At 41.0% G+C, this 15,637-nt stretch overlaps 1 protein-coding gene across 1 annotated transcript in view; it reads left to right on the forward strand.

Annotated features, from left to right (window-relative positions):
- The window catches only part of Hsd17b12 (hydroxysteroid 17-beta dehydrogenase 12), a 150,626-nt gene that overhangs the window by 125,618 nt on the left and 9,371 nt on the right, over window positions 1–15,637 (forward strand). Inside the window, exons 7-9 of the mRNA XM_050147134.1 lie at window positions 3,086–3,120; window positions 9,853–9,934; window positions 11,325–11,390. Coding sequence (XP_050003091.1) covers window positions 3,086–3,120; window positions 9,853–9,934; window positions 11,325–11,390 — 183 coding nt within the window. The remainder of the gene's footprint in view (window positions 1–3,085; window positions 3,121–9,852; window positions 9,935–11,324; window positions 11,391–15,637) is intronic.

Consider the following 15,637-nt stretch of genomic DNA (forward strand, 5'->3'; position numbering starts at 1 on the left):
TCAATAAATGCAAAGTAAAATGAAACTTAACAACTTAAAAGGTCCTGTGTAATTGTGATGTTAGAGAAAATTTAATGTGAACATAGTGAAGTCTGTCTACTTATATGTTGAATATTTTTAAATGATTTGTGTATATGTGCTCAAGAAAAGAAGGCCTGGAGTTGGATTTATCACTTAGAGTCTGATTGGCAGGGAAGGTAATGTCAGAGCTTCAGTTGGTTTTATAAAAGCATGAAGTATTCAAATTAACTTTTCTGTAACTTTTCAGTGTTAATGATGTTTGACTTTTTTTTCTCATGAACTTCCATAATCTCTGAAACTCTACCTGGCTCCTAGCTGTAGCTGCTCCCTTTTCTAAGCACCAGTGCCCTGTCTGCTCTAGGAGTATCCTGCTGTGGGTCTTGAGTTCCTCTCACCCACGCTGGTGACTGCAGAGAAAAGAGAAGGACGGCTCCTTACTCTCTCGTGTTGCTCCAGCCCTCAGTTGATATGCAGAGAATATTTTTAGTGTCTTTATCTCCTGGGTTTTGTAAAGTTGCATCAAGAGTACTTTGTGATTTTAGTTCTCCTAAAACTATGAATTTGCAAAATTCTTCTGCTTTGAGTGTTAAGTTTTGTTTGTCTGTTTTGGGTAAATATAGAGTTTTAATCATCACTACAACCTAATCTTAGAATCATTCCACTATCCAAAGGAGATCTCAAATGAAATATTTTAAAATACTGAAAGAAATGTCTAGAAACTTTTGTATGGTCAATTGAAATGGATGACCTTGAAATGTGTTGAAATGTGTTTCTGACCTTGGTTCTAAACTATGGGGCATGTAATGCTTAGGGGTAGCACTGGGTGCTAAAGGGTAGTGTAGTGTGATTGTGGGGGACACCAGTGTCCCTTCAGAGGTATTTGGTGTGTTGCTTGTGGGGTCTCGCATGCATGCGCGTGCACACACACATACACATCTTTATTTTAAGTCAAGAATGTAATACCATATGGTGTATTTAAATCTTCATTTAACATATTAGGACTTCAGAGAAGAAGAATGTAGCTCAGAATCACACTGTCATAAGAAGGGCTGGAATTAGGGCCTGAGTGCACAGTTGCCTTAACATTCTTTGGTTATGTATTACATAGCTATTGTTTGCCTCTGGAAAGGCAAATATCGGGAAAAACATGAGCAAAGTTAAAATTCATATTTAACCTGAAAAGGAAAGAGAAAGTAACTGTGTTGGAAAGACAAACTCTGAAGTCAACCTTTACCCTGACTTGGTTCTAGCACAGTAGGGACATTTTGAATTGGGTCAAAGAAATTGAGAAAATTGGAGAGGATTGTCTTTTCAAAACTGTAAAATATTTAATCTTTTGCTTGCGGAACTATTCTTTTGGGGAAGGAGTCATGAAATGTTAACACTGATCAGTCTTTACCAACGTAAATGGTCAATCTTGGTAGTTAGAGTTTTAGCTAAAAGACTGGGTACCTAGGGCAGTAGTATATACCTGCTTAACATGGGAAAGGGGCCTCAAGGTTCATGCCCGTACTGCAAAACAAACAAAAGAGAATATTGGATAAGTCTTGTAACAGATGCATTCACAACATAAACAGAATCAAAATGGGTTGTCAGGTTCAGAGCAAGTTAAAAATCAGGGTGCTTAGTGGAACGGGTGCTGATAGTGCTACCCAGTAGCTCCTCTGTCCCTAGGGATCCTTAGCCTGTCACCCTACCACAGATGGCGTTCACTCTGATGTCATGATGACTCCTTCCCTTCATCCACTTTCTACATTAAAGAAGAGGAAAAGATGGCAGAGAAGACAACCTATTTTCCTTTTCTGAGTCCATGACCAAGACGTTGTTGTCCTACTTCTTATAAAGTAGTTATAAGCCACATGCAGTTGTCAGAGAAATTGTAAACATGTTTTTTTATGGGAGCCACCAAGAGTGGCTCTGAAACTTTATCTGCAGTCTAATAAGGAAAGAGCAAATGCTGGAAGACAGCTAAAAGTTAAGGAGGGAACACGGGAAGCTCTTGTCTATACTTGGTTTACAGTTTCTCCTTTTGCACCTGGGCCAGAAGATTTGGTCAGATCTTACTTTCTGTTGAAATGTTTCCCCTAAACTCTGAAGCCAGTCCTTGCTCTGAAGTTGGTGATAGTCAGTCCATTTTCTGATATGGTGAGAGCTTGAGTGCTGTCGCTGAGCACTGACCAGACCTGAGCTGACCTTTGTACGTCCACATTGCACACTCTGCAGAAAGTCTTCATGGCCTTTTCTTCAGTCTTTTGTCAATAGGCTGTCATTTTAATTGGTGCATGATATTGCTCAATATAAACGGCTTAAAATGTCTGTGCTTGCCAAGCATTTCAGCTTCTTGTGTTGCTTAGAAAACCAGCACAAGGTGAGTCAGGACTTGATTAACTGTGAGGTCATCCTGACAAAGATTGCACTTCGAACTTTTCTTGAAGAATAATATCCCCAAGCAGTTCAGTGATAGCCTATCTCATCATTGTGTATATTTGGCCAGTAATTATGAAGTTGCTAAACTGCACATGTCACCTTTTCATTGTTGGTTACTACAGACCACAAATGGTTAAAGTTACCAGTTTTTTGCTCACAGCTAGCTGGACCTTGGGGGAAAAAAAGAATGCACTTACTATTTGTCAAATTTGCTATCGTTCGCCTCCATAAAGCCTTTTTTGATCAGAAAAGATCGAATTAAGATTTGAGGTCTTAATATTAGAAAGCCTAAGTCATCTTCGTAGGTGAAATGTTACATGTGATAACATTCATTCTCTTCTGGGATGGACGTAAGAGATGTCCACATACTATAGAGTCTTTCTTATTTGAAGGTGCCCATGCCAGCCTTACTTTTCGGACAAGGCTTAATCTTGCCACGTTCACAGAGAACTTTCTCGGTGTGCTCTCCTTATGTACTCCTAGCACAGTAAAATTAAATGGCATGTATAAAATAAGCTTCTCTCTTTAGAGTGATGCGTGGATTCGTGATTCCCTTCTCTTTGGTGTGGGCGGTTGTCCTTCACTCCTTTGTTGCTTGTGTCCTCAGCCATCATGAATGTTTTGTTTTGTCTTGCAGGTGACACGCTTGGTGCTGCCTGGAATGGTAGAAAGGTGAGTCACACGCTCGCACACAAACACTGTGGATGCAGAGCTCATTATTATTTATAGGGAGAACCCTTTCTTTGAGAATTTCATTAAAGTGACTAATGAACCCAACTCTGTCTTAGCACCAGGCGAGTCACACCGTGGAGCATGAGTCATTGGTGGAGGAGGCCTTTTCCACTAGACTTTGTTATTTCCCTCTCTAGGGTTGCGGTGGTTCCTTTAGATCAGGATTAAAAAGCCAGCCTGAGTCACTATCACTAACTCAATTGCCTGCTATTCTGAGGGGGTGGATAGAGTTCCTGGGATATTCCCGGGAATGCCTCCTTAAAGCTGTAGCCACGTAGAGCCTAAATTGGTAGAGTATCCTGAAGTAAGATGCATTCCTCTGGTATTTCCAGAGAGGGAGTGGACACCAGAGGGACAAGGCATGGTGGAAAGTGACCAGATGTCCGACCGACACTTAGAGGAAAAAGCAAAGTCCACTATTACTAATGTTTCAGTTGGAATTGGAGAATTCCCTAAATGTCTGCACTTTTGTTGAGAAAGGGGTGGTTGCGTTTTCACATGTGAGATAGATAACACTGAGTGTAAACTTTAACTGTTCCCTTGTCACAGGAATCTAAATGTTGGCCTAGGCATTCAAAGAAAACCTGCTGAAGAGAGCTGGGTTTGACTGTTAGGCCAGCTTGTCATTTTATTTTAGCACTTAGTCAAGCTTTGACTGGGGAGGAATGAAACTAGGATCCACTTCTGTTAAAAGACCAGATGCCGGCTGGTGGTGGTGCATGCCTTTAACCGCAGCACTTGGGAGGTGGAGGCAGGTAGATCTCTGTGAGTTCAAGGCCAGCCTGTCCTGCAGAGTGAGTTCCAGGACTGCGAGGACTACACAGAGAAACCCCATCTCAGAAAACAAACAGAAAAAGACTAGCAAGTCTATGCATATCAAATCCTTCCATATGTGGTGCCGCATTCCACCTTGTGGGTGAGGAAACAGCCTTTAGGAGTCCACTGTTGATCACGTGCAGTGCAGTGACTGGTTAAGAAACTTTAATCCTGTTTTAATGTACTGATTTGTATATTCTAATTGTCTTATTTTAGTAAGGTTTCCCTTTAAAGCCTTCAAGCTGAGTATTGACCGACAGTGGGGCATGCTTCCAAAGATAGGACATGAAGATGACAGTGATCAAACCATACCGGAACTCTAAGAGGGAAGAGTAGAATCCAATAAGTAAAATTTGAGCCACTGTCTTAATCTGAGTTTTAACATCTGCAATGGCACTAAAAAGAAATCTTTGGACTTGGAGTAGGGTTCGGTTATACAGCATTTGCCTAGCATGCCTTGGGGGTCCATCTCCAACACCAAAAAACAAAATAAGGACATCAAAGTTGTGTGCCACAGAAGTGTTATGAAAGAATTTTTTAAAGTACACTGTAAAAACTATATAAAGGGAAGTCGTGGCTCTGAAGTCATTTCCTGGAGCAGAAAGTCTTGTATCCATAGAATGGCAAGCCCAGATCATTGCATTAATTGAAAGTAATTCCACCCCGTTTAGGTCTGCAGAAGGTGAGGACTCAGTGATATGGGGTGCCATGAAGCACATGAAGCAGAGGCAGATCTAGAGACTGATCTAGAGATCTAGGGCCATTTCTAGACCTGGCAATGCCACCAATTACAGCTGACATTGGATATGAAAGACCAGCATGAAGAGGGGAATTCATGTTCATCCAGCAGAGCTTAGCTTGGAAAATCCAAATGAGTTCAATCCTTGCCTTTCAAGAATTCAAGTTGCTTTTATGCTGACGTTGAGAAACAACCTAGTAGAAAGCCAATAGAAGCTGTAGAAAGCTGGAATCGTAGAGAGGGGTGGTGTTTGTGGTGCTGGCCAAGGACTAGTTAGACATGTGTAGAGCTTATTAATCAGTACTCTGTGTTAGCACAAGGGACGTCCATGTCAAGTGGAGTTGTAGGAGTTAATAGGTATATTAGTCAGTATGTTCTGACTGGAGTGATAGATTAACCCCTAACTTTGTAACTTCATGATTTATCATAGTGAAGATTTCTTTTCCCTTATTTTTCTACCTAGTCCATAAGGAATGCCAGGCTCCTTACAAGTGCTCTTACTCAGTGAGAATACCAATCCTATGGAAACCACCATAGGACAGGCCACTTTGGGGAGGTGTGAAGAGCAGCTAGAATGGAATGCTGCCCTTTAGAAGGAGCCCTTTGTTGGTGGTTTCTTTGCCCTCTTCCCTTTCAGTGATTCTATCTCTGATGTGTGAAATTTTTCCAAGCCTTAGAACTATAGCCAAGCTACTATCAATAAACAAGCATCAGTAATCAGACTGACATTATCACCGACACACAGAGAAAGTGCATAATTACATTATCAGGAAACTTGCTCTCTCTACTTCCCTGGAATTATAAACATTGTGTACAGCTGGAGCTGAGAGGTGGTTGCCATAACAACTGTGGAAAGGCTAAAAATAGCCTCTTTCATATTGTACTGCTTAAGGTGGAATTATGACATGTTATGGTGTTTTAGGGCAGGTAATTCTCTTTCATGTGCTAAATGTTTGCAAACTTTCTTCAACAAAGCAATATTTGTATAGTGTGAGCATTTGATTGCTGGTTCTAATTGTATGCCTGACCCCATGTTTCATGATTCTTTTCTGACATTGAGCTCTGTTTTGATAGTTTCTCTGTGTTCTTAGGAGTTAATTAGAGAACTGTCTACACCAATTTCCGTTTTCCGTCTAAGCTTAGAAAACTCTGTAATGACCCTGCAAGAGTGCACTTCTGTCTTCTCTCATGTGTAGTGGAACTACAAAGGACTGAGATGGAGTCTGTATCTCACAACTCTGTGACTGGTTAGCAGTCTACACGGACTGACCTCTGGCTCTCCTCCCTTCTTCCCTCTGCTGCAGGGTGGGGCAATGCTGAGCTCTCCTGAGTCAGGCCAGAATCTGACTCTTTTTCAAAAGAGACTATTCCTCCACAGCCACAGTGTTCATAGAGGTGAGGACAGGGATGCCACAAGAGCCTGACAGAATAGTGAGGCATTTATAGAACAAAAGCTTGGCAATTTTTTTTTAATCCAGGTGACAATTAAAGGGAATCTTGCGGGGGTTGGGAGTGCTGAAGTCTAAGGGAATCTTAGGGAATTTAGCTGTAAGGAAGCTGTAAATGCAAGATGCTGAATTTTACAGGACCAGACAAGCCTATTGGCTGGCTTCTAGGAGGACTAATGAAAAGGAGGTAACTGTGGAGATGAAGAGGTGTGTCTTTAAGTGGAGTTGATTGTTCTGCTGTTTCAGCAGCATTTTAGTTCCTGTAGCTCCTCAGAGGTCTGTACCTCCAAGTCACCATCACAGGATGGCTAGCAAGTAAGCGGCGCGGTCACCATCACAGGATGGCTAGCAAGTAAGCGGCGCGGTCAGATACGAATATTGCACCACAGAAAATGTTGCTTCATTTGTTTATCTGATGTCACAACAAACTAGGAAATGTGTCGAAGTATGGGCAAGACGGGTCTTCAATAATAGACCTTCAAAGAAATTCTTAATGTCCTTCTATTATTCCCAAGCCTCTAGAAGGTGAGAGATTAACCAGCTTGACTTATGTTTGTCTCTGTGTGCAATTAGGCGTAGCCTATTTTGCCCTTCTGCTTGATGTAACAGTTGTCATGAGCCTGGCTCTGCCATGGAAACTGGTTTAACGTCATTAATTCTGCTTAGAAGGATTAGAGCTAGACAAAGTAGTTGATTGTAAAGATGAGGCCCTTATACCCCTAAGTCCCAAATATTCAACCCCATTTCTGCATAAGGAGATACCTTACAGAGATTGTGACAGGGTGTACTAGTATTCGATTTGGGGTGCAGACAAAATGAAATAGAATAGTTTTTCCCTGGAGGAGAGAGATCTGAATGCTGTTACTGGCAGTCATAGGAAGGTCTTTAGTAGACAAGTATGCATAATCTCAACAGTGTGGCAGATTGGTAGGTGGGGTGCTTTCTCTGCTGTCGTTTAGACACAATTATGAGTGGGCTGTGTATTTACTCACATCTAGTGCATTCTCATTTTATACAGTACTTTGACAGTTTTGAATATGTTTTGTTGTATTTTGAAATATAAGTACTTTGTTTTTTGTGAAAGTATTTGAAAATTTTGACTTTGTAGCTCTACACACTAGTAATTTTCTTTCTTTTCTCCTTTTCCTTTTCTTCTTTTGGGCTTTTATTCACTTTTAATTTATATGTAAGGATATTTTTCCTTCATGTAAGTCTGTACACCACATGTAGCAGAAAAGGCATTGATTCTTTAGCTCTGGGGTTACAGATAACTGTGAGCTGCCATGTGAGTTCTGGGAATCGAACTCAGGTCTTTGCAATAATATCCAGTGTGCCAACCCATCTCTTCGGCTCCTACACATTTTCAGTCAGAGTAGAATATTTGAGAAACAAAGATCTTAGTTACCTCAAGAATAGGTAAGTAAAAGAATGATTGCATCATTGTGATATGTTAGGTTGTTGATGGTATTTTATAAAATGGGAGAAGAGCTTTTAATATCTTTACATGACTTTTTCTCTAATGAAGCCATAGCATGAAATTTTAACCTTTTACCTTCAACCTTACACACCATTTGTGGGTAACAGAATGAAAGATGTGACTGTTGTTCAAGGGTGTGCAGCCGCCCCAGCCAGCATGGTTGTAACAGAACGTCTGGCTCTAAGCAGCGATGGCAGGCTGCAGCGTCAAGGACAGCAGTGCCTGAATTTGCTGCAGACAAGCGTTCTCTCCCTTCCACTGGGTGGTTGAGATGGAGCAGTTCCTGGCTAAAGGTTACTGTGGAGTGATTGTGAGGGTGGAGTTGCTACCCAGGAAGCATGGTTGTCTGAGCAGCTGTAGCCCTGTGCGCCCACCTCATTGGAATCCCACCCATCCTAAAGGGTATGTGTTCTACTAGAAACAGATGTTCCTTGTGTTTCACAGATTTGTTGGCTTATTTTACATGTGAACTACACATCTGTCTAAATTGTACAGTCCAGTCATTTTCAGCATATTCAGAGCTGGACAGCTGTCACTACAGTCTAATTGAGAATATTTTCAACACTGAAATTGTAATTTTGAAGATGTAGTTCTCATTCCATTTTTATCCAAGGGACAATCTTTCATTGTAATAAAAGATTCTTTTGCTCCACTTTCATCAAAGGAATTTCTTATAGCTGAAAACACTAGGTGTTTATTGCTAGTTTATTATTTTTATCTAAAAGGCCTGAGTTCTAACTTTTGATTAAAAAAAAATCCGTTTTTGCCTTTAAAAAAAAAGATATCAATATAAGGATGATGTACTAATACATTAACCACTTCTAACCTAAAAAATTCTTAATATCATTCTTAAATTTGAAATTTAATTTTTATCACCAAGGTGTTAGTGGGTCTTGCTGCTTAGGAAAGTGTGTGTTACTAATAAGGACTGTTTTATAAACAGTTGACTAGTCTCTGGTGATACATATGAAACAGAGGGCTCAGTCCCTTCAATGGTTGCAGTAGCATCTTGCCTAGAAGCTGACAGATGGAATCGTGACCTTTGAGGATTATTTCTTTTCGGATTTGTGTCCAAAATAACTCATATATGCCATTTAATCATATTTCCTATGCTGTTTTACATCAAGAGGTCTTCTCCCTCCCCGAAATAGTGAAAAAACAGGACTTAGGAATAGAAAGCCAGACAGAGGACAACAGCAGACTATGTAGAAGGAAAGGAAGCTGAGGTGTGAGCAAGAGGTGGTGGGGTGAGATTTCAGTAGCTAGAGAAGAGAGGCTGGGCTGGGGCCTAGGTCAGCTGGCGGAGCACCTTCCTGGCCATAAGACCCTGGGTTCCATTCCCAATGTCCCTTTGAGAGAGCAAGTTGGTACCTAATTTTCATATTCCTAAAGTTATAATTCTACACCTTGCTGAACCTTTATGTGCTTGCTAACAACTGGGGTCTTTAGAACATTGCTTTTCACAAACTGATTCTGTTTATCTGTAGAAACAAATTCCTGGTAGGTGCTTGACTTAACTTTCAGTAGTCTCTAAAAGAACAGGAAAAGTTGAACTTCATCTTTTGGCAATATAATATAGTTAATGAAGTACAGAGATGCAGTTTTCAAGGTAGCTCTTTGCCCGATTACTCACAGCCTAGGGAATTCATAAAGTTGTCACCTTTGTTATAAAGAGGTGTATGAAATACTTGATTTATATGGGAACAAAAGTAGGCTTTGTTGAGAGGGAAGTGTTTACACATACACAATGGACTGTTGCAGTGTGACAGTATGTCAGAGCAGAGGTGTCTGTGTGGGTGTCAGTTTGCTTTTGCTCTGCTGGGATTGACTGCGGTGCCTTGCATGCTAGGCAAGCATTCCCCCCTGCAGTATCCCCACTGTGTGAATGAGAGTTTTTGATGCTGTGTCCACAGAGGACTCCAGAGAGTATAGGCACAACTAAAGGAGACATCTCGCAGATGCAGTCATGCTTTGGATTCCTAGACGAGGAAATGAGCTCATCGTAAAGAAGAGCTATTTTTAGCTCATGGGATTATGCTTCGCTCACCAGCCAGACATGCCACATGCTCATGAGCGGCAGGGAGACGTGTGTGAGAGCAGCAGCCCTGTTGCTCTGTTTCTGTCTTACTGTGATTCCCAAGCAAATGTGCATATAATTTCCGTCTGCTTATGTAGTGTGTTTTCAATTCTAGATCTAAAGGGGTGATTCTCAACATCTCATCTGCCAGCGGCATGCTCCCAGTTCCACTGCTGACCATCTACTCTGCGACCAAGGTGAAAAGCATTGCAGTCAATGAAGCCAGTATAAGGCTGAGGGTGACTTTTAGTCCAAGCAGTTACTATAGCTTCAACTTTGTTGAAATGCTATGCTTGGGAGTTTTCCAGTGGACCAAGAAGGACAGCAAGGTGCCCCACATGGATTTCTGGAATATCACAGATAGATGTAGACTTACAAGTGGAATACCAGTGTATCACAGCCACTGATTTTGTTCCCTGGTAGTTTGCTGATTTTAACAGGGACACTTATGCTTTCCATAGAGACCTAGCCTAAACCAGTCTGCCCAAGTGATAGAACCTAATACTAATGAGTCTAAAGTCAAGAGTGTTGGTAACATGAACAAGTCAGCTTCCCACAGCAAGGACTTGCATCCTGCCAGCACCACACATATACTCAGCAGACAAGAAATAGACCAACAGCAGTGTGAATATTCTGCCATGTTTTCTAGAATTCTGTTACTCTGTGTCATCATACATCATTGTCATTCGCTTCCTTACATTGCTGATAGGATCATAATTTAGACTGACTGTCTTCTCCTGCCTACAGGCCAATAGCCTCAACTTCAGATACTTCACTGAGGCATGGAAAACATTTCTGAAGGGAAAAGAACAACCATTTAATTGTTTGAAATTAAGTAAGCCTTTAGGGGAAAATAAGCAAATCATAATACATTATAAGAACTTATTGTTTGTCAGAGAAGGAAAAGTGTAAAACACACCTCCTTTTCACATGAGGAAAATCAGTCGTTCCTGTCTTCTGAGCTCTGGCACAGCCCCTCAGCCCCATGATCTGCCTGCTTTCTCTGTGGCTGGCACACACTGTCAGCAGTTTACATGACATCTTGTGTTAGAATTCCAGTATCTGGTTTGTTCTCCACAGAGGTAGACTATTGTCAATAGAGACCATCATTGGGTTGTCATTAAACTTGGCATTTTAAGCCTGATACTGAGTCCACATTTGAAAAGTGGCTGGCACAGTTTACAGATGTGTTTCTCAAATCATGCAGTGTCACAGGACCCAGCAGCAAAACAGCTCAACAGAATTCACTCTAGGTTTCTGCTAGAATGGCAAGTAGAAAATGGAAGCATATCCTTTGTTATATAATGAATTTTTTCCTTTTGGGGGGATAATTTCCTGGGGGGAGGAACCTTTTCTAATTAAGTCAAAATTGGTAAAATATTAAATTTGGTAAGATAATGTCATTTATGGTAGAAAAACCTCCTGAGGTTTTAAGGTATTTTTATCTCTTCTGCATTTGAAATGAAAGAAATGACTAGAAACAGTAGTGTTAAATGGTTAATTTATTATTTGTTGTTTCTATGGCTACACTCCAGGCAGATTGATGTAATATATGTGTTTTCTTTCTCACTCCCACCTCTCTCCTAGGCTTTTGTAGATTTCTTCTCTCAGTGCCTCCATGAGGAGTATAAGAGCAAGGGCATCTTTGTGCAGGTGAGTGGAGTTTGTTTCAGTTAAGTGTCCCTGTTTTTGTGTGGTTTCCACAGCAACAGTTGCTGTCTTGGCAACGAAAGAAAATCACATTCCTCAGTAAGCGATTGTGACGTGAGCACTCCCTTAGAGACATGGTTTCTTTTCCCTTATACTCCTAGGTCTAGGTTTTTAAAAATTAGCCTCTCAAATTTTTAACTAGGCTATCTGAACTAGAACTAAATGTCAGCAATTGAAGCATCATTTTTGTGAATGATTATTATTATTCTCATGGTTTATTTTGACTGAATCTTTAAAATTGTGGTAGGAAATACATAACATAGAACATAGCATTTTCAACATCTGTAAGCATGCAGTTCAGTGGCATGAGCATATTCACACTGTTGAGCCGTCACTCTCACCATTCTAACTTTCCCTTCTCTCTCCCCCAGCTCCTGACAACCACTATTCTCTTTTCTGTCTCCCTGGTTATACCTGTTCTTGGTCCATCCTCTGAATAGAACCGTTCAGTGTTTGGTCTTCTGTGATCAGTCACTTAGTGTAGCATCTTAGGTTCTTTTTGCATAGCACAATGTGGGGATAGAGGCTAAGACAGTTCACCTATTTTTCCATGTTGATCTAGGACTAAAATACAGGTCTGTTTGCTGTTAAAGCCTTTGTTCTCACCCTAGGCTACTGGACCCATCTATGCTCAGGAAATGATGAAACCAGGAAGTGCTAGGCTGTTTGTTGCCAGATAATCAGGCGGGGCCTCACGCTTCTCTAGCTGTGCTCTCTAAGCCTTTTTATTTCAGTAATACTGGAGCTAAGTCGCCCATCCTGAGGAAGGGCAAGGCAAATGTTCCTTCATCTTTCCAAGCCCTCTCCCTAGCTTACTTCCTAGGGACATCTACGGACCACTGACTTGGTATTGTTTAATTTTCAGCTCCCCATATTTATAGGCTACATTGGGGAGGACAGGGTTTTGTAGAATCCTGAGTTTTATGCTTTTCCATGTTGATACTATTTGTAATACTGGTAACTGGGATCACCCTGTAGATTGTATTTTGGTGGCGGGGAAACCAGTAACATTGATAAGAGGTGAGGCTCCTGTGCCAGTCAGTGGTACAGTGTTGTCTTTCTGGTGAATTTAGCCATTTTAAAGCCCCACTGAGACTCTGCAGGAATTCAAAAGGTCCATTGGCTGGTACCCTGAAGACCCCAGTGACATGAGGTAGTGTTGCCTTGAGAACACAGAAAGCAGTTCTGGGGGTAGCTGAGACTGTCCCTTTTCTTAGTTCACACCTATTTTCCTCAAAGCTAGTTTCATTGGATTCTGTGCCTGATATTACTAGCCTGATGTGACTAGCCACCACCCAAAGTACGTTAGTGTTTGCCTTCTGAAATACCATATTTTGATGAGCTTGTATTATTCCCATTAATGATTTTTTTTTAATTTTTTTTAATATTTATTTATTATGTATACAATATTCTGTCTGTGTGTATGACTGCAGGCCAGAAGAGGGCACCAGACCTCATTACAGATGGTTGTGAGCCACCATGTGGTTGCTGGGAATTGAACTCAGGACCTTTGGAAGAGCAGGCAATGCTCTTAACCTCTGAGCCATCTCTCCAGCCCCCCATTAATGATTTTTAAATTATTTAATTTCATCCATCATCGTCTTTCTTCCTAAGATTCTCTTAAGATCTAAATTTAGAATGAATTTGTTAAGAAAAAGAAAACTCACATTTATGAAGAAAAGCATGACTATCTTACTGTGGGAATAAGTCCCAAGCCACTGAATGAAGCAAAAAGAACTCATTGCTGAAACTTACCCATTTTTCTCTGGGTGGCATATGTCTTCCAGATTGGGGACTTGGGGAATTGAATGCTTATTCCACCTTGGATTCCATCCCATGTTTCTCGGGTGATCTCATTCACACCCAGATCGGGTATGGTGGCTTCACTGGCCTCAGGTGGCTGTACCTGAAGTTTAGTATTGAATTCAAACCCCATAAGGCTCTTAGCATTCTTGCTTACCTATGTTCAGGCTAGAATAGACTGTGTGGTGTCTTCTTCATGTTTTGAAGGACCCATGGCTAACTCCTAGGTCTGTTCCACATTTCCTCCAAGTGCCCTTTGTCCCTAAACCCTGGAAGTCCATGCCTTGTCAAGGCTCAGATCACAGCCCATCTGCCCTCAGTCTGTGTCTCAGGCAAAGACACTCAATCTTAGTTTTCCTTCTTCCCTGGGCCTCTCATGCCTCTGTCTGCTGCTTCATGGCCTTTCCTTGGCCTGCTCATTAAAGTGGCTGTTTGTTTGTTGAGGAATTGTTTTCCTGTATGGACCAGGCTGGCCTTGAACTCACAAAGATGTACCTGCCTCTGCCTTCTTAAAGCCAGGTTGCAGTGTATTCCTAAACAGAGCTTCTTTCTCAGCATTGGTAATATTTTTATTTTCTTACAATTGAAGACCCATGGGAAGGGGCAAAGGGAACTTAAATGCATATATTCTTCAAAGAAAAAACTCATCCAAAGTCTAACTGACAAGAAGGGGCTGTAGTCCCTGGCTCCTGTCTGCCCTGTACTCACTGGCAATGAATGCTGAGCAAGTATGAAATACCTGGGACCAAAACTCAGCTTTCACAGTCCTCTTGGTCTCCTTCTTCAGTCATTTTTATTTATAGATAATTTTAAAGTTTTTCTTTTAAATTATAGGAATAAAAACTGGACAAAGAAAGACCACCCTCATGCATTTGCCCATATTTCATTTTTGTTATTGTTTGACTCCATCTATCATTAGAGAGTAAGTTGCATATATTGTTTCACTTTGCCTCAAATTCATGAGTGGACATCTAAAAATAAGATTGTCAAAATAGAATTCACAACTTGTGATTGAACGTTGAAATAATGTTATTGAATAGATCATCTGTGTCGATTTTTTACCTGTTCATTTATGTACTTTTTGAGACAAGTTCTCATATAGCCCAGGCCAGCCTTGAATTCAGTCCTCCTGTCTTTTTACCTCTGGAATGCTGGTATTGCAAGCGTGTATCTTCATGCCCAGCTCTCTCACCCTCTGTACCGTTTTCTTGTGTTTAGCTGGTGCTGGGGGATTGTAGAAGCTCTTGGCAAGCGCTAGACAAGTGCTCTGCCACTGAGCTATGTTCCCAGCCATTGCTCTGGTAATGTTTTATTCTCTAGCAAAGCATTCAGTCTAGAATTAGGTATTCCATTCTCCTATTTCTTGGGTTTCCTTCAGCCAGGACTCTGTCACTTCTTCCATGCCACTGACACTTTGGGAGAACAGTGCACTCCTCCCCCACTCTTCTGTCTTGAGTATCCCTTATTTGGGGCTCATCTGATACATATACCTGGCTAGATTCAGGCTATACTTTTCTACCCACAACAGAAGAAATATACTGCTGTGTCCTTCTTGGTATATCACCCAGGAGAGCAGAAATCTCTGTCTGTGGTACTAATAAGCCGTCAGTGGGGAGACTCATTAAAACATGCAAATATCCTACTTCTTACATAGTTTACCTTAGATTTAGCGCCCTATGCTCTTTCTTCACAAACTTGCCTTATGAAGAGATAATCCGTCTGGATTTAGTCATTTCAAAGCCACCGTCAAAATGAAAGCATGGTGACTTCGACACTCTCTTAGTCCAGTCTAGTTTTACGCAAACCCCATTTATCACCTGTATACTTAGAGACAGGAAGGAAAAGACACTGAGCGCAGAGTCAGCAGTCGACTGTCACTGCTCGGTGGTCATCTGACCTATGCAAAATTTCTCTATTGCTTTAAGCCTTAATTTCTGAAGGCAAATGGGATGAAAGATGTAACATATAAAGACATCAAAAACTGGGAAGTATGTATAGAGAAGAAACATGAATTTATACAGTATCTATAACATCTCATGCTCACTCATTATTACCTCATTTGAACTTGATATTAACCTGACCCCATGTTGCAGATTGGAAAATAAAAATTAACAGTTGTTCAATGCAATCCCCATCAAAATCCCATCAAAATTCTTCACAGATCTGGAGAAGACAATAATCAACTTTATATGGAAAAATAAAAAACCCAGGATAGCCAAAACAATCTTATACAATAAAGGAACATCTGGAGGCATTACCATCCCTGACTTCAAACTCTATTACAGAGCTACAGTATTAAAAACAGCTTGGTATTGGCATAAAAACAGAGAAGTCGACCAATGGAACCGTATAGAAGACCCTGACTTTAATCCACAAACCTATGAGCA

The sequence above is a fragment of the Alexandromys fortis genome, unplaced genomic scaffold, assembly GCF_014885135.2.
Source record: "Alexandromys fortis isolate MF-2015 unplaced genomic scaffold, M_Fortis_MF-2015_v1.1 scaffold_12, whole genome shotgun sequence".
Taxonomy (NCBI): Eukaryota; Metazoa; Chordata; class Mammalia; order Rodentia; family Cricetidae; genus Alexandromys; species Alexandromys fortis.